General features: G+C 40.8%; 6 protein-coding genes across 6 annotated transcripts; 4 read left to right on the forward strand and 2 right to left on the reverse strand.

Moving 5' to 3' along the window:
• Positions 1–3,057: 3,057 nt before the first annotated feature.
• LOC105269628 (zinc finger protein 512B) lies at positions 3,058–4,643 on the reverse strand. The gene is made up of 2 exons (XM_011310027.1): positions 4,560–4,643; positions 3,058–4,061 (listed from the first exon to the last, which is right to left on the reverse strand). The coding sequence occupies exons 1-2, from the start codon at positions 4,572–4,574 to the stop codon at positions 3,369–3,371; spliced, it is 708 nt and encodes a 235-aa protein (XP_011308329.1). The 5' UTR covers positions 4,575–4,643; the 3' UTR covers positions 3,058–3,368.
• Positions 4,644–7,310: 2,667 nt separating this feature from the next.
• LOC105269630 (aggrecan core protein) lies at positions 7,311–8,490 on the forward strand. The gene is made up of 2 exons (XM_011310028.1): positions 7,311–7,416; positions 7,695–8,490. The coding sequence occupies exons 1-2, from the start codon at positions 7,393–7,395 to the stop codon at positions 8,319–8,321; spliced, it is 651 nt and encodes a 216-aa protein (XP_011308330.1). The 5' UTR covers positions 7,311–7,392; the 3' UTR covers positions 8,322–8,490.
• Positions 8,491–10,479: 1,989 nt separating this feature from the next.
• Positions 10,480–11,994, forward strand: LOC105269688 (uncharacterized). The gene is made up of 5 exons (XM_011310131.1): positions 10,480–10,552; positions 10,612–10,784; positions 11,254–11,417; positions 11,505–11,622; positions 11,677–11,994. Exons 1-5 carry the CDS (start codon positions 10,480–10,482, stop codon positions 11,992–11,994), a joined length of 846 nt encoding a protein of 281 aa, XP_011308433.1.
• Positions 11,995–12,602: 608 nt separating this feature from the next.
• Positions 12,603–14,104, forward strand: LOC105269689 (uncharacterized). The gene is made up of 5 exons (XM_011310132.1): positions 12,603–12,609; positions 12,803–12,962; positions 13,025–13,244; positions 13,385–13,548; positions 13,609–14,104. Exons 1-5 carry the CDS (start codon positions 12,603–12,605, stop codon positions 14,102–14,104), a joined length of 1,047 nt encoding a protein of 348 aa, XP_011308434.1.
• Positions 14,105–14,162: 58 nt separating this feature from the next.
• LOC105269631 (uncharacterized) lies at positions 14,163–16,609 on the reverse strand. Its single transcript, XM_011310029.1, has 3 exons — positions 16,495–16,609; positions 16,158–16,331; positions 14,163–16,081 (listed from the first exon to the last, which is right to left on the reverse strand). Exons 1-3 carry the CDS (start codon positions 16,540–16,542, stop codon positions 14,456–14,458), a joined length of 1,848 nt encoding a protein of 615 aa, XP_011308331.1. The 5' UTR covers positions 16,543–16,609; the 3' UTR covers positions 14,163–14,455.
• Positions 16,610–17,109: 500 nt separating this feature from the next.
• On the forward strand, positions 17,110–21,756 carry LOC105269632 (aconitate hydratase, mitochondrial). The gene is made up of 7 exons (XM_011310030.1): positions 17,110–17,292; positions 18,020–18,174; positions 18,228–18,394; positions 18,476–19,723; positions 19,816–20,089; positions 20,471–20,819; positions 20,921–21,756. The coding sequence occupies exons 1-7, from the start codon at positions 17,260–17,262 to the stop codon at positions 21,059–21,061; spliced, it is 2,367 nt and encodes a 788-aa protein (XP_011308332.1). The 5' UTR covers positions 17,110–17,259; the 3' UTR covers positions 21,062–21,756.
• The last annotated feature ends 83 nt before the right edge of the window (positions 21,757–21,839 follow it).

The raw sequence follows: 21,839 nt of genomic DNA on the forward strand, positions 1-21,839 counted from the left end.
TATTTTATCCCGGAGTCGATCCTGATTCGAGGTGACTGGCCCTCTTCATGTGGAATGACACTCGTTCACTGTAAATACGGTATAACACGAGGAAAAATACCGATGTATATTCAAAGAGAATCTGCACGCAGAAAATTCTTTATTTTCGGAAGTCATGTTGCTTTTTGAAATTTAACATTTTTCTGTCGTTTATTAAATGAAAAATAGAAATTATATAAATCCAATTAATTTGATTAATCGGAATTATGTAATAATAAAGTCGGATTGCATATGAATGTAAAGGGGGCGTATTTCCAATCTTCCAATCTATTCACTTTGTCATCAGCATTCGGTACTCCTTGGACTTGAGATATTCCAAGCACACTCCAACGATTAAACAAAATTAATTAAAGGACTGGTATAATCTGCGATGAGGATCGGACGAGGTGATTCGTTTGATGGCACAGTAAAACTCGAACAACCCACGCAAGGAGATTCTCGTAATTAAACTCCCTACAAACAGTTCAAAAATCCATCAAAAGGATTTGATAGAAGAACCCGCTGACGTGTCGAGAAGAAGTTCACATGTATTATTCCAAGTACCTGAGAGCTTTCCGCTGTACGCAGGAGTGATGAAAACTCCAACCAGTAAAAAATTGATGAAGCGCAGCCGCTAATCGCAAAACATCGCTAATTTACGATTAACGAACGGAGGGAAAACGTGCCCTAAAGTTTCTGAGACAATTTGTGAGAGATTAATGCATGAAACTTAATGCCCACGAGGTTCAGCCTAGTATTTCCATGAAAAATTTATTTTACCCCCTCAAATTGATCATTTAAAATCAACCCTAATTAGCTATTCCAAATCCGCGGTATTTCCAGTGAAAACAGCATCCCAACGAGTTATCATTTATGGAATTAAAAGGAAATAGTAATTTTTCGTCACAGGATTTTTCCCAATTACGCGAGTTTTCGCGTGGTTTTTCCAAAAAAAAAAATCGTGATAGGCTGATGAATAAAAATGAATGCTGAGGGGACTGAGATGATTTTAAATATTGGAAATCCGATATTTTTCTGGAATAACGAGGTGGAATAAAAAAAAAAGTGAAAAATGGAGATTGTTAATATTCTTGACTGTTGCTGAAACTTCATTACAATACTCATTGTTACTGCACTATGGTAATAAATGAAAGACCAAGAGAAGAGAGCGATTGGGGATGGGGTATGTGTCAGTTATTCCATTTGCTCTCTATTTTATACTCCAGGGCACTGAGGAGTTAGCATTATATTGTAACTGCACTGGAGTACACCGGGGTGTACCGAGTGTACCGTGAATCCTAAAGCGAATGCACTGGCCCGAAATGAACTAAGGTGGTGGACAGGGAGATATTCGTGGTCATTATTTAAAGGGAAGGTTAATATTTCACTCGTACTTGTCCCCACTACGATCCCAAGTGCGGTTTAACACAGTACGTTATAGCCTTCACGTTCGGCTTTTTCATTCTCTTTTCAACTCGCGAAAAAAAAAAGTCCACTAAAAAGTGTTCCATAAAATATTGTACTCTTCCACGTCGCCAATGACTAATTGCAAAATTTCTCTATTTTCTTTATTATAATTATCCAGAGAAATAAGATTTAACTATTCGAATAAAAAACGGAGAATTTAAAAAATGGAATTGATATTGTATGGAGAGAATGGAGGAAATTGTTTTATTTTTATTCTTTTTTGTTCTGTGAATTTACAACAAATTGTTATTTATCCCAGTTTTGTCGTACGTAACTATCATATATCGACAATTGTATATAGGACTTGTCTGTCACCAGTTACAGCACCGAAGAAAGTTATAAATTTATATAAATACCGGAAGTTGTATGGATAATTTTTCCTAACAATCTCTCGTGAGAGCGTTTCCCTATAAAACACTAGTATTAGTAAAACCTCCATTATCGTAATATGAGATAATGCAATAAGTGGAAGCCCTGGATGTCGAGTAGCCATTGCATGTGGTAATGCAATACCGTGAAAATCTTTACGATCGAGACTCCCCCGTTAAAAAATTGCGCACGAGAAAAAAAAAATAGATACATACAATTTTCGTTCAGCAATCATTTACCACGTGTCTATATTTTCCAAGAAGATATATATCTGGAAGAATTTGAAAAATGCATCAGCCTTCCAATTTACCCGAGGACAGATAATGAGAGTAACCCACCTGTCCCTCTCGGTAAATCTTTCCCCATTAACCTCGAGATTATGCGGGTTATTACCACCGCCCTGTCCACTAATTCCATTTGTCCCCGAAATATTATCCCCGAGAGACTATTGATAATCAATATACATCCGTCGATACTTCATCCCCTAGATTTGATGAGCTCGCGCCCCAGAAACTAGCGAAATGAAGAACAAATTTGCTGTCCAAGGCATCGCCTTTCGCCTCATCAGTAGCTCATGATTCGAGATTTACATTCGTTAATTAACATCCACCCACCCACTGGGATGGCCCATCACGTTTGAGAGATTATTTCGATTGCACAGCGATCGGTTGGACCGAATCCCCCGGATATTGACCCTTCATATTCCGATAGTTCTATATTTGATTGCGATATTCAGGTTCGTGGATAATCGAGCGAATCGGAGAGAGCTATACCGTACCGGAAGCGTTTGTTTGTACGTATTATGTCATTTATTCAGTCGAGGGGAGAGTACAAAGAATACAGTGCACATACTCCGGTGGAAGTACTTGCTGCAAGTGCCCAGATCAAAGCAAGAAAACCCAGGATGAATTTAACAACGTTAAAACACAGAAAGAATCACTGCTCGTTGTGGAGAAAACACATGCAATAATTACACCTGCAATTACCAGGGTAACGAGTGCATTTGGCATCATCAAAGTGATGTGATTCGACCCAGAGCTTTCGACCGCATGAATTTTATTCAGAAAACAGTGGAAAATGGTCTCGAGATCAAAGAAGATAAATGTGTGATCAGTGAACTGAATACTGAGCGAATTAATTCAACATCGTTGAGAAGTCTCAGTATATCTTTCACCATTCGTCTTTAATTATCCAATCGAGTTATTTCTAGGTAATAGATGAGATTCAGAATATATTTCCGTATCACTTGGTGGCGTGATGATTTGTCAGAATTAAAATGCCTTTGACAGGGATACCTCGGTAATTTAATAACGAGAATTTTTTTTTGGAAAAAATCAGTTTATTTTCCAAAAAAAATTGGAGTAAATTCCTCTAGTTGAGAAAAATCAATGCATTAAACAAAAATACATCAGATTTTCTGTGTCAAAAAAATAATGAGTGAGACGTATCTACACAAATCAACAACTCCCATTTTTTACAATAATTTCCTTAATCTAAAGTTAAAAAAAAAACATCTAGTGATGGCTGAAGCCACCGAAGTCGTGGCCGCCGTAGCCGAAGCTGGAGGCGTACCCTCCGTGGTGTTCCTCATGGGCATGGACGTACACCGGGTAAGACTCCTTGACAACGTACGGCACCTTCACGGGGTAGGGTACCTCCTTGTGAACGGGATAGGGTACCTTGACGGGAACGTGAACGGGGTACGGTACCTCGTAGGGAACTTTGACTGGTACCTTGACGGGGTAGGGCACGGGTTTTTCCACTGGTACAGGTATGTGTTTTTCCACTGGGACTGGATAGGGGGCAGGGACGTGATAGGGCACTGGTCTGTCGATGGGAACTTTGACGGGAACGGCCACTGGCACTGGCACGTGTTTTTCAACAGGGTATGGCGCTGGCACGGGTACAGGAACCTCTCGGTGAATCGTGATCGATGAGATGTGTCCGCTGTCACCACCAGACAGGGAATTCTCCAGACCACCAAGTTGACCACCTTCCAGTCCATGACCCAGTCCTTGACCCAGTCCTTGACTTAATCCGTGACCTAGGCCATGTCCTAGCCCGTGACCTAGCCCGTGACCTAGTCCGTGACCCCCGAAGTCACCGAAATCCAAGTGATCGCCGAGCTCAAGTCCACGTTTCGTTTTTCCATTTTGGGTTGATGACTCGGTAGCTATCGCCATCGCCAGAGGCAACAAAATCAACGCCTGCAGAACAGAAATTTTATTCCGGTAATTCAGTTCTCAAACGCAAAAAAACAAACTTTTCCAAAGACGTATTTTTTTTTTACAAAAAATGGATAAAATCCATATTTTATATATTTTTATAAATATATATTTATGAACTCCATTTTTTAATGATCAATACCAATTTTAATTATTCATTAAAAAAATCGGTTGCGTCGTAAAAATAAAATCGGATTAATTAATCCGATTAATTTCGTAAAAGTGGGTTCGAGCTTTCGTTATCGTTGACTTTCAAATCCAATTACCTCAGTCAGTAAAATTTAATCTATCCTACACGCATCTACAATAACAATAATGCAGCCAACACCATGATAAATTCTTTCAACACACGACTAATTGCATAACCCGCCTAATCACTCAGTTGAATCATAACCATGTTAACGATGTTCTTACGTCGGCGACTAGAATAATCATAGCGAAAACACCTCCCATGGAGTTCACCACGGATAAATAACTCACCTTAAAATGCAACATACTCTAATCGTCAGTAGTTTCTGGATTACTGAATCGGCATTGTGCTAATCACGTGAATTTATACCGGGGACTTTCGCTGGGGCACAAGGCCCCCTCCCCCCGGAAAAACACAGGACGAGTTTAAAGACCAGAAGGAAGTGCCCAGGGTGTTCACCCGGAGTAATTGTAAATAGTGCAACTCGATGTTTTCCCACGCGAAAAATGATACCCGATGGTACCGTCTCTTTCCGGCGAGATCAATTGCTCAAGTTATTTTTCAAACGTCGTTGATGTTTTCAGGTAATTGTACACTGACATAAAGCAACGTGATAATAGGGGGAGAGGTCAAGCAGCCAACTGTGCAAATACCTCCTAATTCACGAGAACTCGTGGAGTAATGGGCGATGGGTTTGCAGAGATGGCATGTTGAACTGTGGGACTTTCTCCCGTCGCCACACCGCGAACAGACACGGCTCTGTGCATCGCAATTGACCGATTCCCGGCTTGCCAGGTGGTTAATTAAAAAAAAAAAAAAGATGGATTGATGTGATGTGCCACGAGTAATTATCCTGCATTGATTGCACAATAATTAGATAGCCCGGGGTTGCGATTTCTCACGTTCAATCGAGTTGAATTGTCGTCAGTGATTGTTTTTCGTCAATTGTGAAAGGCAAAACATTTTATTTCAATTAATTAATTAACAAAACGCCGATCAATAGTCAGGAGGTGAAACTCCACTGGTGGATCAATCGAATTCTTGGAGAGGACGGTGATATTTTTGATAATATCTATTTATAAATTTTCAATGCTCTTACCGGAAATTTCAGTGTGAAATTTTGATCAGTGGGTGATATGACGGGGGAGTTATCGAAATATCGGGGCGGATGCACCGGGAAAATTTATTCATGAGAATACTCTGGACAGGCACTCGAGACCTTTCCCCACTGTTGCGTAAGACCGCATTTGCGGGTAGTGGAGCATAAATGCAAACCCCACGGAAAACACTGGTCTATTACTCTTCCTAAACCCGACAGGCAATGGAAATAGGGGAATGAGAGTCAACCGGAAAAACCGAGAAAAGACACGTGTGGTACAATCATTGTTAATGCCACTGACAATCAGGGTGAATTGCCTCTTACGGTGAAAATTCAATTTTTCACTCGCCATTCACTGGGCCATTCATTCAATCTTCGGGCTGATGTTCCACTTGATTTCACCACCAAGGACTCCTGGTGCTCCGGATGTCTAGCATATTTTTTATGTCGATGATTTATTGAATGAATCATAATGGACGGATAATTTTAAGGGAAAAGGGCGTTCGATTGTACCTGGTGTCTCTGTACTTGCGGCCATCATTGATTTACCACCGTTTAAGTCTATATTTCAATGTCGTAAATAAAGGTGTTTTCCGGCGATGCTTGCTATCAATGAATGAGCATTTTGAATGCACTGCTTTTCAAATTCCACCGACAAATTCCAGTCACGCACACGTCGGTAATTACTACTGGTACTCGTGAGGGGGCACCTTTCGGAAATTTATGCGAGATATTAACCTATTCCCTGGGGTTTAGATTTTATCTCGGATATTCCATGATATTCCATGATATTCCATGATATTCCATGATATTCCATTTGGCATTCGTTCGTACATTTGCTGGTGAATCGATGTATTTTCAAGGGATTATTTCATTCAATAATTTTTATTATTTAAGAAGTCAAAAACCTGCGAAACAATTCTGCCATTGAAAAAAAAATCAAAAGATTGTGATTTTTGATGAATTTCAGATTAATGTTTTTAAAACATGTGCATGAAGGCAACCACCTGTTTCCTGTTTTTCCATTAATAAAATAAAATTGAGCATTTGAATTTTATTACGAATATATATTTTTAGTGTCTAAATAAAATCCGATTGATCCGACTCATAGAATCCGTCCCAAAGTGACGAGCAAAGATTTGCGATTCTTTCCACTGTCCGATTTTTCCACCCATCAATGCGATATGGAGAGCACTATAAAATTCCATTCGAGCATATCCGTGAATCTAATAGAATTATATTCCCAGATTAACTGAGAACCCCCGGGCTTTGGTTAAAAAGTTATCGTTTTCGACTTAATCCAGCGGGTAGAATAGTTATTGGATTGAGAGCTTTGGCCACGGGAAAACTCCATTACTCTCAAAGGCCCTCATGAAATACGGCTAATAATTCATTCGTATAATTGCGGAATAACTCTAAAGCTCGTTTGAAAGGTATTTATCCGAGGAACAATGAGAAAGTGTACTTTAATGGATTGTAATATCCCAGTGAATCCCGCTAATTCCGCATAATGAGAGTCATGAAAGATCCGGAATAAACGTTTTGGAAAAACAAAAGCGGCAAGAGGAAGAGGCAAAAAGAGTCACTGAAACACTCCAACAAAGGATTACGAAATGAACGAGGGATAAAACTGAAATATTGAGAAACTCGAATAACTGAAAACTATCCCAGAGAGTCGGAGTGTCAGGGGGTGGAGTACAAAATCCGTATGAATAAAAAAAAATAAAGAGAAATAACAGCAGTTACCGGGAATCGTGTATGCAACAGAAACGGAAAAAATAGTAATAAGCACGGAGAGACAGGACAAAGGAGCCGGTGAAAACCCACCGAAACACACGTACACCTACACAAATGGACAATTCCTTTCCTCTCGTATATCAACTTCCTCTGACGCCGCCTTTCTTACTATTTTTCTACCATCGCGCCTGGTTTCGTCGTTTGACGGGACTGAATGTTAAGACAGCCACGTACGTATAAAAGCGGGGGTAGCCACCGGAGAATCAGTGTGCTCACGGGCTTTCAACATGGACAGCACTGGAAAATTCAAAGTGAGTAAAGAAAATCATGTGGTCAATGTTCAATCACACCCGATCATCCAATCCTAACCAAACTATTCAAAATTCCCACCATTTTTTTTCTATTTTGCACTTGAAAAAAATACCAAGTGGTATAAGGAAAGTAAATCTTTTGGAAAGCGAGAAATGAATTTAGAAAATAATTGTCGGCACTTTTTATAATTGAAAATTTTCATTGTGTCAATATTTTTTTGTGTTGATATTTTAACAGGATTTTAATGCAATTGAAATTGAAATTGTAATTTTCCCAGGTTTTGTTCCTCTGCGGCTTATTGACAGTGATCTTGGCGGAGAAGCCGAAAGAACCTGAGGACAAGGCGTCAGCATCCTCTGACAAGTCAAAACGTGGTCTGGAGTTGAGTCTTGGTGATCATGGGCTGGGCGGATTTGGTGGTCATGATTTCGGTGGTAGTTTCGGTGGTGGATTTGGTGGTGGGTTTGGCGACCACGGGCACATTGAACACATCAAGGCAGTGACAATCACAAAGCACGTGCCAGTCCCAGCGCCTTATCCAGTCCACATAGAAAAACCAGTGCCCTATCCCGTCAAAGTACCAGTTAAAGTACCAGTCGATCGTCCATACCCAGTCCACGTGCCAGCGCCCTATCCAGTTACCGTGGAAAAGCACGTGCCCTATCCAGTGGAAAAACCAGTTCCATACCCAGTGAAAGTACCTGTTAAGGTGCCCGTGAAGGTGCCCTATCCGGTGGAGGTGCCGGTGAAAGTGCCCTACCCCGTTCACAAACCCGTACCCTATCCAGTCAAAGTACCAGTGGTCGTGAAGGAGCCCTACCCCGTCCTCATCAAGGAGCACCACCACGGAGGTGATTTCGGAGGATTTGGAGGCCACGACTTCGGCGGCTTCGGCCACCACTAGATTAATTAAACTCGTTAATCACGAGATGTATTCATTCGATCTCTGATAAATTCACTATCAATTTCTAATCAACAATTATTGCAATCTGTAGTTATCAATGAATAGATAAATAAATTCAATTCACTCGGTACTTTATCCATTAATTAATAAATTCACAGCTGATGAACAATTATGGTAACGATTATTTTAACAAAAATACATTCATCCGTGCGTTTTTGTCTTGTGATTATTTCAATGGAATAATTCACACGGTATTTCTTAATATCGAGACAAAGGAGACTATCGAAGTGGTTATCAAAGGTTTGTTAATGAGGGATGTCTGACTCAACTGCTCATTAACCCCGAAGCAGAGAAAATTCCAAGGTGCCCCGAATGTTCCCACAATTCCGCAACACCAGCTCCTCTCTTTTTATTCACATCCCAGAGTTGCATTCACTCATTATTTATCGATCGATAGTGTTGTTTTACCTATTGGATCTCCCACAAGTACCCGGTTTGTTACGACATACCGTGGAAGCCGTTTCCGGGCGGGAACGTAACGGTTTCCGTTCAATGGAAATTGAAAGTACCTGAGTGACGAATAAATGAACGAAAAATCGACGACTTGAACTGTACTTTCATTGAAAAGCCAGGAACTCTCTTCTACAGCTCCCGTCACGTAGACTCTAACATTAAATTGAATTGCTTTCAATATTTATTATATCTGCGAGCAGCAGTAAAACTGGCCATTTGAGTTCAATAAAATTTGTTTGATTTAGATAACAGTGATTTTTACAAAAAGACACAAGTGAATTCTCATAATCCAGTGGATCAAGGATAATCGAGTCATGAATTGAAAAAACCATTCACCATTTATTTATTTTTCCCCATTTCTTGGAAGATCCAATGATTTTCTCGACAATCCTCAATTTACTGTAATTATAATTTGATAAAAAAAAAATAATAAAACGAAATGTGATTTTTGAAAAATAAATTTGTAGCTCTTGCTTTCGCCTGCACCAACTCGCAGGTGTAATCACGTTTAATGATCTAGGAAGCTAACGCAAGAGGTGAATAGATTTTTCTGCGGATTAATCCCGCACGGGAGAATAGAGCACTCGTCTAGACATCTGGAAGGTTTCTGAAATCCATGAATGAGTCAATCGGACGCACTCCTTTGGGCTTTTCGCCACAGAATTTCTTATCACCGCGGATTTCCATTCGAATGGTTTTGATGTACATTACCAAGTGAATGTACATTACACCACCCATCACTCGTACAGCCATGAGATTAGATAAAAAAAAATTTTGAGCGTGAGATTCGATCAGTAAAAATTGATAAGTCAAGCTTTTCGCGGTATCAGAGCAGTTGTAATTCTTTCCCCTCCCCGGAATTTCAAGTGACTCGTTAGTGAATCACATATTACACAGCCACAATCTGTATACTGTCGCAGATGTAATTAATTGCATCTGCTCGTGTCTAGAATCGTAAACACAAACTCCACGACCGGTAGAATAGAGCATCCTCCTTCTAAAGTTCTACCACATAGTACTGAACTTGTTACTCATTCTGTGTCCCCGTTAATTGAATCGTAGATCCTGGCAATGCGATTGGATTGGATCAAACACACAATTTCATTATACGTTTATTTTAGTTAAATTGCGGTGGTTGAATTCCATTGACGCTTGCTAATATATATCGCGATTAATCGAGTTATTCGCGGTGATTGGCGAGTTCCATTGATTGATAATTTGCCATTAACTTCATTGATCAATCCCTTCGGAGAATGATCGGTGGAGTTGTCCTGTTGGAGCTGTCGCTGATCGCAGCTCTGCTCCGAGGAACAATCGGCGATGTCTTGAGTGAGCCTTTTTTTTAATTTCTGCAAAAATTATAATTATCCTATTCTCCAAAGAGTCTCTACAATTACACGATTTTTTCAGGAAACTATTCATTTATTTATACCTATTAGCAATTTTTTTTTCACACGCAGAATTTTTTTTTCACACGAAGAATTTTTTTTTTCACACGAAGAATTTTTTTTTCACAAGAAAAATTTTTTTTCTCTGTAATTTCGCAGAGTGCAATCGACCCCTCAATTTTAGTTTTGACACGCATGCGAATGGTATAGCGGATGTTTACAATGGCAATTTAATAATTAAATTGGATTATAAGAAAATGGAATTTTATGGATATGAGACGAGCAAATTCGTGACGATTCGAGGTAGAGATGTCACCGTAGAATTTGATGGTGAGCATTCGAATAAAAAAGAAGATTGAATAAAAAGTCTAATGTGAATGACGTTGTAGGCACTTACACGGACAAATACATGCCCGCATGGATTGATCCTGAAATTCGAGTGTTCAAGGATATATTCAACGAAGGAATAACGGGGAATGCCCAGAGGCTGCCTCTGAATGACACGACGTACAAGATTTACAATTGCCGACTGATGCTTCTACCCGTCGCTGAAGAAAAGTGTGTAAAATCCCCATGACATTGACATCCTTTTCCTTTTCCGAAATTTCCAGTACGAGCCCCTGATTTAAAAGACATCCCGAAATTTGTGTCAACGGTTTTTAAACGCCTCCTGCCAAATTGATAATAACAAGAATTTAATTAGCAGTCCACCGATACCTGACGACGAAATAATTTCCCGACCATCCACCCTGACGATCACGAGGAAATCCGTGAGAAGATTGGCTGAATCATGCCTCGAATCGCACGTGTGTATCAAATACGAGACGATAAATCAATGGGAATTCATTGAGAACTCAAACACCGAAAAATTCTGTTTCTCGCCTGATGGGCCAGGTTCACTAGCCGACCTAGTGGCACGTGTACCTTCCGTCCCGAAAGCTGACCTCGGAGTGTTCCAGGTGATGTCACACATCAATTAACAAATTTCCATGATAAATGGCGAGGAACTAATTTGATAACCATCTTCGTAGGATATTATAAATAAAATTGGAGACGTTGCCCTCGTTGAGGGTATTGCTGCCCTGGATCAGGTTAATGGCTCGGTAAAGTTGCCGAATATCACGGAAAAATTTACGACTGGCAAAGGCATCTTCACGGCACACGGTCTTCTCGAAACGACAGGTGGAATATTTCGGTTCGTATTGTTCTCGCAACGGCTCTGATTACCCCAAATTAATATTTAATTGTGATTCTTCATTCGTATCGTCTTCCACCTTTCTAGGGACCTGACAACACTCCAGAGGAGTGAAAACATAGAAATAACAAGAGCCGGTAATAAATACAGCGCCTCTGCCAGTATTCAAATGTCAACAGCAGAATTGCATTTTTCTAATTACAAGGTAATTTTCCAGCGATTACCCTGGATTGATAATTATCGATCGGTCTATTTTCAGCTGAGCTATGGGATCATAAAGTTAGATGGTGAATTTGATATTCGTGTTGCGGGAGTAAAACTGCAAGCAGCGGCTTCCATCGACTATTCCCAAAAGCCCTGTCTCCCCAGAATAGAGAAGATCAAAGTTTCGGAATTAGGAAAGGTCGACGTCGCCTTCACCGGGTTAGGAATCTTCAACTCTGTCCTCGGAACCGTTGTGGATGGTATAATAAGGTTCTTAAAGGTTCTCCTGACGAGACTGCTGGAGGAGGAACTGATGAAGATGGCTGGTGATGCTTTTAAAGATTTCGATTGCGAGAAATTCAGGCCAGGATGACGCGTTATTGTAACACTTGTTCTGGGACGAAATAAAAGCGATGATAATTTTTTATTATGCGAATCATTAATCTTCATTATCTTTTATTCTTTCGGTCTTTCACTCCGGTGAGTTCCTATTGTCAATACGCAAATCGAAATTAAATAATCGAAATTAAAATACAGGTGAATGATCAGATAAACCTGTGGCATAGGTAGGAATTAATTATCATTATAAAACAGGGCGACGATAAGGTGGCTTCAGTTTTAAAATCGGTGGTTGAAATTGTGGATCGAATTCTCGGCGCGATTTAAAGAAAAAATAATAAAATGATTTCAAAAATTATTTTTTTCGAGATTCACTTGCTTCTTGCTCTTCTTCAAGCGGTTTTCTCTGATGTTCTAAGTAAGCTGTCGATTTTTTTATAACTCTTCATTGTTGTTAAGTAATTAATATTCCGTGGAAATACAGAATGTCAGCTGCCAGGGATTTTCAGGATGAACGAGTATTCAAATTCATCACTGACTATTCTCGACGCAGATGTACGTCTGAATTATAATCGTCTTAAGATTTATTCTTTCGGAGACAAGAAATTCATGACGATCCGAGGGGAAGATCTCAACCTCATAATGAAGGGTGAGCACTCGTGAGGAAATGTAATTAACCCTCGCTAATTGCTTCAATTAATAATGACGAATAATTTTTATTGGTGATTGATTTTCGACGATTACTCAACGATTTATTTATTAAATTGATATTTAAAAAATATTATTTCACTTGATATCATTATCGTATCATTTAAATCGTAAAATCGAATACTCGATTGTAGGTTATTACGCAGAGACTAATGACCCGAGGGAAAGACCTAGAACAATCAAACTGAATATCAATTACGAATTAACTGGTGCTGCACAGCGAAAATTCATCCATGACGGAGCAGACTCGATTTACAACTGCAGATTAATTCTGCAGGTTCAGACACCGCAGTTGTAAGTTTCAAAGCCCTTCATCGATTACCTAGTGATGCATAAAAATCAATATCTTTTTCCAGAGAACTGCCTCCCAGAATGTCCCTAAACAGAATCACAAGATTTGTAGAATCTTGTTTAGAAAATTACGTGTGCGATAATTTGAGGGAAGGGAGAAATTATTACATCGAGGATAAACCCAAGAAAAAATTTTGCTTCCCCTCTGGAAAACCTGGAGCATTTGCGGAATTGGAAGAAGCTACTGGAAACACCGAGGCTAAGGGAGACTTCGGATCTTTTCAGGTACCCCCCCAAAAAAAACACTACAATAGCTTTTCCAAAAAGTTGCAAGCGAGACGGGAAAATGATAAAATTACTCTATTGGTCCATTTTCCTCCGAATGGAGTGACAGGTTATGAAGGAATGAAAGACTCATTTTTCAGGGAATTATGAATAAAATAATCGACGCAAGTCTGGAGGAATTGATGAATGTCTTGATTGACAAAGACGGTGCATTCACTTTTCCAAATATCACCCACAAGTGCTCAGCTGGGATCAGCTTTGTGCAGGCCAGAGCTAGACTGGAGATAACAGGGGGAAAGCTCTAGTAAGAATTTATTAATTCGATTTTTCCTCACGAGTTTTGCCATTATGAAAATTTTTCCAGTGGTCTGTCAAACCTACGACGACATGGACCCTTCAAGTTAGAAAGATCTGGCCAAAAATTGATGTTCTCCATGGGTGTAAAACTGCCAGTCGCACGTTTGGAATTTCTGAATTACACATTCGCTTATGAACCCGCAACTTTCAGTCTCGCCAAGAAGGCATTCAATCTTTTTATGGACGTATCACAGAGAGAAACTATAAACATTAACGGCGATATCATACTGACGATAAGTAGAATGAAATTGTCGGCAGAAGCATTTCTTGATTACTCGAAGACGCCCTGTGTCCAGAGGATAGACAAAATAAAAATACTGGAAGTCAGTGATATCGATTTGACCCTCACGGGTTTGGGGCTCGTAACGTACATCATTCAGGAAAAATTCAACATCATCGCAGCTATCTGCACTAAAAATATTGCACGGATTCTGGAGAAATCATTTTTAGGAGCTATTGAAAGCCACGTGCCAGACTCATATTGTGAAAAATTCAGGACTTAGAAAATAAAAAACTTTCGGAAAAAAACATTCTCATATATTTTGAGAAATTCTCGTTGCCCTCCTACCCCCTCAATAATATTTTCCCTTTTTTTCTCATTTCTTTCTCATTCTTCTTACAAAACCGAGCAATTGTCATTAGCCGTCGTAACACATTACGTTTCCATTAGAAAAAAAACCTGCCATTACACCGAGAAAGTAATAATGAATGATCTTAGTATTATGCCTCGTAACTTTCTACTCTGCATTCATAACGCATTTTCCAGTAATATAACACAGCAATTCACTTACACAACGAGTCAATTAACGTGTAATAAAGTCTCCTCAGGTTTTAGAATAAAAATTTATCTAAAATTAATGATTTCCCTCGACATTAGCCCCATCCCCTGAGTCTTTAACTGGAGAATCCCGAGCAGGCTCCCCAACTTCTCCAGGATTTCCCTTCACTTGACCTTCACTGGAATTTTTAATTTCACTGGTTTGCGAAGGAGAATTACCATCACAACTATTGATGGACCCCTTGAGCGCAAAGTACTCATCCACAGAGCCAGTCGGTTTGAATTTATCTTTCTCATCATTATCCTCGTTTACCCTCGGACTTTCTTTGGGTGAATTATTCAATTTGGAAAGTCTCTGCCGTTCCCTCAGCCGCTTCCTTATCTCAGATTGAATTTTCGACTCCTTAATTACATTTTGTACATTATCAGTCTGATAATAACGAGTGGCCCATGTCTCATCGCTGCACCTCTTGGATCCCTGAAGCTCTACAGATTTCTCTCCAGATTTATCCCTAGCCTGGGGAACACTCTCTTCAGGTTCAATATTGTACATGTCATCGGGATAATCATCCAGATCAATAATCTCCTCGAACTCCTTCAATTTATCATCACCCTGAGAATCGTTCTTCTTGAATTTCCCCAGCTCCTCTCGAATAACTTTATCAGGTCCCTCCTCATTTTTTGCCTCCTCAGATGACCCGAGTTCTCCCTCCTCGAGGGGCTCGGATTCCCTCTCCCTGTTAGCAGCCTCTAATACAACATCTGTTGCTCCAGGACATTCTGAATCACTTCTGACTCGTAACTGACGTCTCCTCTTTAATTTTCTGAAGGTCTGTTTCCCCGACTCCTTGGGGACTTCTGTAATCTCGCGAATCAAACTCCCACTGGTCCTGGAATCTTCATTCATTCCTTTACGTATTTCTGCACTCTTGGTTGGCTCGGGTTCACCCTCAGTGTTCACACGTGGGGCAACTGTTTCCCGGGGCTTCTTCTCGGGTGTTCTTTCACTCTCGAGTTTCTTATTCACGCGTTCGTTGAGATTCTCGGATTCACTGTCACTGGATATCAGCTCGATCGTCGGTGTGGGTCTCACCAGCATCACGACGTCCTCATCTTCACCTATTTTTTCCACTAGAGTCTGCGATGTCTCCAAGGAAAGACGTGAGACCTCAACGTGGGATTTATTCTTGACTGTTAAAACTGAGTTGAGGGTGGCTTTCAAGGCACTCCTGTTCGAGGCCAGTTTCTGGTCTGAGTCTGGGGTCGGGATTATGTCCTCCTCCTTGCGAATGAGGGCCCTGATTGCTCGAGCTCTCATTTCCAGCTCCAGGAGGTCTAACAGGCTCTCTCCTTCCTTTTTTCCTTCCTCATTCTTGTGCTTCTCCTCTTTTATCTTGATGTGAGGGTCCACTCGGACTCTACCTCTGCGAGGTTTTCCTGGAGCTTTGGATTTTCGTTTTGTCTTGGCTCTTTTCGATTTTGAGCCTGGCGACAGGGGCTCTTGCTTAACGTTCGGATCGTCATCCGTTAACCATTCTTCAGTGTCTGATATGATCTCTAGGGATGGCCCAGAGCCATCCGAATCGCTCGTGTCAGAGGAACCTGACATCGGTGTACCGTTTAAAATTGATAATATTCGAGTTTTTGACATACCACACAGCTCACTCGCACACCATTCCTCCAACTCACTCAACTCCGTCTTCTGTAATTCAAAAAATTTACTCATTAATTTTTTTTTATCCTCGATGCAGTGCGAGGGAGAAGCAAAAGCTTCTGACCTTCAAGACCTGTGGCAACATCATCCTAAGTTTCTCTATTTTCACTGATTTGAATAATTGTTTTGCCACTTCTGTGCGATTTGACAGGTAATCCTTGATCGGCTTCAAGTCCCCATCGCTGTCACTGCTGTCATCCGATGAGAACGAGGAAGTACTGGAGCTGCTGCTGGACACCTTCAACATAAAATTCAAATTCCAATTTTATTGAATATCAAACAATAAATTCTTCACGAGAGGATGTCTATCTTCACGTTTTACAATGAAAACATAAAGGAAGAAAGGAAACATGGACAGTATTTTTTTATAAAAAAAAAACAATAATAATCTTCGTAGTTACCCCATCCCTGGAGACTGACTTCTTCAATCTAGACCTGACGTCACTCATCTTCACTTATTTTTTAATTCAATAAAGACAAGATTCAAACGATCACGACATGTTTTTCAGTGTATTGATGTTTATAACCTGAAAATTTGTAAAACGCCGGTGGCTCTGACGGGAGAATTTTTCGTCTTACCCCCCAGAGGGTACAAAACCGACGGATTATCAGAAATTTACTTGATCGACACTAGTTACATGTTATCACGTGTTATCAATTGGACTTGGCTTCTCCCCTTCCACTGGCAACTGCGCTGAGCATGTGCACTTGATAGAACTTTACTTCCCGGACTACTATTCGGAGGCGCTGATTGACTTTCAAATCGGCCTCACCAGGGGAATACGTGATAGTCTATCCAGTTATATAGAGATCAGTGACTTGGCGCCACACCCCCATTGCGTGTGGCACCCTCCCTCTCTTGGGGTGCAGTACTACGATGTCGCTGGGATCACTTGCACCCCCCACTGAACCTCTACTTCAGTCAATCCTCTTTGACCCCACTCCTCATTTTCTGCGCAATAATCAGTAAAACTGCGCATGCGCGACCGTTTAACATTCAAGAATAAAAACTGGGGTTGTGAATTTATTCAGTTCTCTATTGGCCGGTTTGAGAAGGACTGCCATAGTAGAGATATTCTTTTTGAAAAAGTCTAATTAACCCTGAGCGCCTGCGTGGAATTAAATTTTAAGTTGACAAAATCCTGAAGTTTTTTATCAACTCAACAATGTCGTACTGCGCCCGTATTTTACGCGCACAGGTGAGCGCAATTAATTCTCTAATCACGTGCCATGATAATTTGCATTTAGACAATTTATATTTTTAAACGTCAAACGAGGATGATCTATTTGGCGAACATTCCCCGATATTTCGACCATGAATTTGACTCGAATCCAAGGGCTTGACATTTGATCTCTCGTTACCAAAAACTCGGAATGGTTGACTACTTTTATTACTTTATTTTTATTTTTACCGTTTGATATCGGGAATTAATTCGGGATTCATTGGTTGATTGAGAAATTGTTGATTTGTGTCAGAGATATCCGAGCCAAATTCTCGGGGGACTAGTAACTTGGATTTTTAACAATTTCAGTGTCGAAATGAGAGGTCGGGGTTTATCTCGAGAGGAAAAATTTGGCCACTGCATTGCGAATAAAAATATATTCTTGACATCTTACATAACGTTTGCATATATAGGGCTGTATGATTCTGAGGTTATGTTCAGGTGCGCTAGGTGCGCATGTCTTTGGTTTCTAGGGTAGACCGTATTTTTTTTTAATCTAAAAATTCTCCATCAGCCAATGAAGGTGTCAATTTATCCACTCATTTATGGAATAAATAGAGTGAAATTTATTGACATTAATTGTCCATTGATATCGTCGTGGATATCTTCATCGCGAATTCCTCGATAACGATAACTCCTAGATAACGGAGATAACTGCAGGGTAGAACAAACACCTGAATGACATTACAATATATTGATTCAGCGACTCAGTGGAATTGCTGCGGACATCCAGCAAAGATGTTTCAGCATGAGTCCTTTGAGTTTTGCCGCTGCCAAGGTAGCTATGTCAAAATTCGATCGGAGTACGTACCTTCCATACGACAAGCTCGACGAGAACCTGAGGATCGTCAAGAAAAGGTAAATTGAGTTGAGCTGTTGATTTTCTCGACAGTGACAGATGTAAATTTCAGGCTGGGACGACCTCTCACGCTGTCGGAAAAAGTGCTGTACTCTCATCTTGATGAACCTGAAAAGCAGGACATCGTGAGAGGAACGAGCTACTTGAGGTTGAGGCCAGATCGTGTGGCTATGCAGGATGCCACCGCACAAATGGCTATGCTGCAGTTTATCAGCTCAGGTAGAATTTTTACAATAAAAAATATTCTTGATTGCGAATCAAATCCGTCAATCAACCACACGATTCATTCCTGATTCTCAGGACTGCCAAAAGTGGCCGTACCATCAACAATTCACTGTGACCACTTGATCGAGGCTCAAGTGGGCGGTGACAAGGATCTGGCGCGTGCAAAAGATACCAACAAGGAAGTCTATAATTTTTTACAAACAGCTGGAGCTAAATACGGCGTGGGTTTCTGGAACCCAGGCTCTGGTATTATTCACCAGATAATTCTAGAGAACTACGCGTTCCCAGGTCTGCTGATGATCGGCACAGACTCTCACACACCAAACGGTGGAGGCCTTGGAGGTCTCTGTATCGGAGTTGGAGGTGCAGATGCAGTGGATGTGATGGCGAGCATCCCCTGGGAGTTGAAATGCCCAAAGGTGATTGGTGTGAAATTGACAGGAGAGCTGAAGGGCTGGACGAGTCCCAAGGACGTGATTCTGAAGGTGGCAGGTATCCTGACGGTGAAGGGAGGAACTGGAGCGATCGTCGAGTACTTCGGACCCGGTGTCGACTCCATAAGCTGCACAGGAATGGCCACAATCTGCAATATGGGCGCGGAAATTGGTGCCACAACGTCAGTATTCCCCTACAATTACAGAATGCAGGACTACCTGAAGGCAACAGAGCGTGCAGACATTGCAGCAGCTGCTGACATGTTCAAGACTAGTCTCCTGAGTGCTGACCCCAATGCGAAGTACGATCAGGTAATTGAACTGGATCTCTCGACCCTGGAGCCTCACGTCAATGGTCCATTTACTCCAGACTTGGCTAATCCCATCACCAAATTGGGTGCCATCGCCAAGCAGAATGGCTGGCCTAATGAGATCAAGGTTGGACTCATCGGCTCTTGTACCAACAGCTCCTACGAGGATATGGCCAGGTGTGCCAATATCGCCAAACAGGCACTCAAGCACGGAATCAAGTCCAAGTCAACGTTCAATGTCACTCCTGGATCAGAGCAGATCAGGGCGACCATTGAGAGGGATGGAATTGCTCAGACACTTCGTGAATTTGGTGGAACTGTCCTGGCTAATGCCTGTGGTCCCTGCATTGGACAGTGGGATAGGCAAGATATCAAGAAAGGTGATAAGAACACCATTGTCACTTCGTACAATCGAAATTTCACCGGGAGAAATGACGCCAATCCTGCCACTCATGCCTTCGTCACGAGTCCTGAACTTGTTGTTGCATTATCTATTGCTGGAAGACTCGACTTTAATCCACTGAGTGATAAGCTTAAGGGAAAGGATGGAAAGGAATTCTTGTTGGATAATCCTTATGGTAATTGTTGGATAGAGATGATTTAATTATTTCAGAGTGGAAAAATGTTTGTGGTAATTGATGGATTGAAAAAATGTGTCGAATTTTCCCAGGCGATGAGTTGCCCTCTCGAGGCTTCGATCCTGGTGAGGAGACGTACAATGCTCCACCAGCTGATGGTAGCAAAGTCAAGGTTGATGTCGATCCCAAATCCCAGAGACTTCAGCTCCTCGAGCCTTTTGACAAGTGGGATGGCAAGGATCTCACTGATTTAACAGTTCTTATCAAGGTCAAGGGAAAATGCACCACTGATCATATCTCGGCAGCTGGGCCATGGCTCAAGTATCGAGGACATCTTGATAATATCTCCAACAATATGTTCATTGGGTAATTTATTTCCAATTAAATATGGAGACCAAAATTAAATTAATCCAGCCGATAAATTTCACGTTCTTAATACCAGAATGAAATTTCTCGCTTGAAACTTTCATAATTGAAATTTTAATTTCGCAACTGATTAATTTCTCTTGAGATTAAATTTCCTGGACCTGAAAAATCAATTTCTAAGGAATTAATTCCTGTATTAATTTTTTCACACCCTCTAAAAACTCCTCCCCGACGAATTTTTATTTCGTTGACTGCAGAATTAATTATGAACTCACTCGAAACTTTCGTAAATTGAATTTTAATGGTAAAACTTCTCCAAGATTTTTCGCGTCACTCTAAAAATTAATGTCACACCACTGAATCCTGGATTTACCCTCGCAGTGCTGTGAACGCTGAGAACAACGAGGTAAACAAAATAAAGAACCAGCTGAATAGCGAATGGGCTGGAGTGCCAGACGTGGCTCGTCACTACAAGAAGAACGGAGTGAGATGGTGCGCAGTGGGTGATGAGAATTACGGTGAGGGTTCATCTCGGGAGCACGCAGCCCTGGAGCCCCGTCATCTGGGAGGACGTGCCATAATTGTCAAAAGTTTTGCTCGTATCCACGAGACAAATCTCAAGAAACAGGGAATGCTGCCACTCACGTTTGCAAATGCCAGTGATTACGACAAGGTTCAGCCAACAGATAAGATCAGTCTCCTGGGACTGAAGGATCTTGCACCAGGAAAGGTACCGATGTTCTGATCGTTTGCCCTATTCGTCTATTTAATTATCTCATGTCTATTCCCTTTAAAATCGAGCCTTTAATCGAGCCTCACTTTCATTTCTAGCCTGTGAAAGCAGAGATCAAACACGCAGATGGAAAAGTAGACGCAATTACCCTGAATCATACCCTTAACGAGCAGCAGATAGGGTGGTTCAAAGCTGGATCAGCCCTGAATCGTATGAAGGAGATAGCGAGTGGTCGTTAGAACTGAGAGATATATTTCATAAAAGAATACTGATGAAAGCCAAACAAACACGCTGTCAACTCCGCGTAGGTTCATATTTAGATTACAAGCGAATTATAAATAAAAATTCATGAAAGGTATGCTCGAAGAGTCTCATGGGTTGCTGAGTAGTCCCCACGAGTTATCGTAAGCAATTCGATTGACGAAGGTACGTAGTAAATTGTTAAATGGAGTTATTGCAGAATTCATGTAATCACAATTTTTATTTAATATTCATTTAAACATTGTGTCTGATATTCTGCAATGAAAAATACGAAACAATGATGAGTCGTTTTGAGAGTGAAAATATAATGATTTAGTGTTGGGACAATAACAGAATTGCCTTCGGGTCTCATCAATCCTACGATTCTCATAGATGAAAAATGGAAAATTGTGTTGATCTGATGTCATGAGAGTTGGTGGTATCGACGCGTTCCATCATCAGCCTCGTCGTCGGTTCCCCTGGTTCCTCAACTTCAGAGAAATATAAATGACGATTATTAAATTTTATTATGCGATCGTGTGATAGACGCTCGTTTTGTAACTAAATTGTATACGTGAAGATCGTTGTGGGATCGAAGTGTTGAATGAACTTGTACATTATACATAATCATTTAGCAATACGTTTAAATTCCAGTTTGAGGAAAATAAAGAGAATAAAAAACAAGCCTGGAGAACAGGTGTGTTTATTTTACTGGGGGGTGCACCATGTGGGGATTTTCTAGCTGTTGCCTTGACAACCGCGTGGGTAAACAGTAGA

The sequence above is a fragment of the Fopius arisanus genome, unplaced genomic scaffold (genome assembly GCF_000806365.1).
Source record: "Fopius arisanus strain USDA-PBARC FA_bdor unplaced genomic scaffold, ASM80636v1 scaffold00072, whole genome shotgun sequence".
In the NCBI taxonomy this organism is placed as follows: domain Eukaryota; kingdom Metazoa; phylum Arthropoda; class Insecta; order Hymenoptera; family Braconidae; genus Fopius; species Fopius arisanus.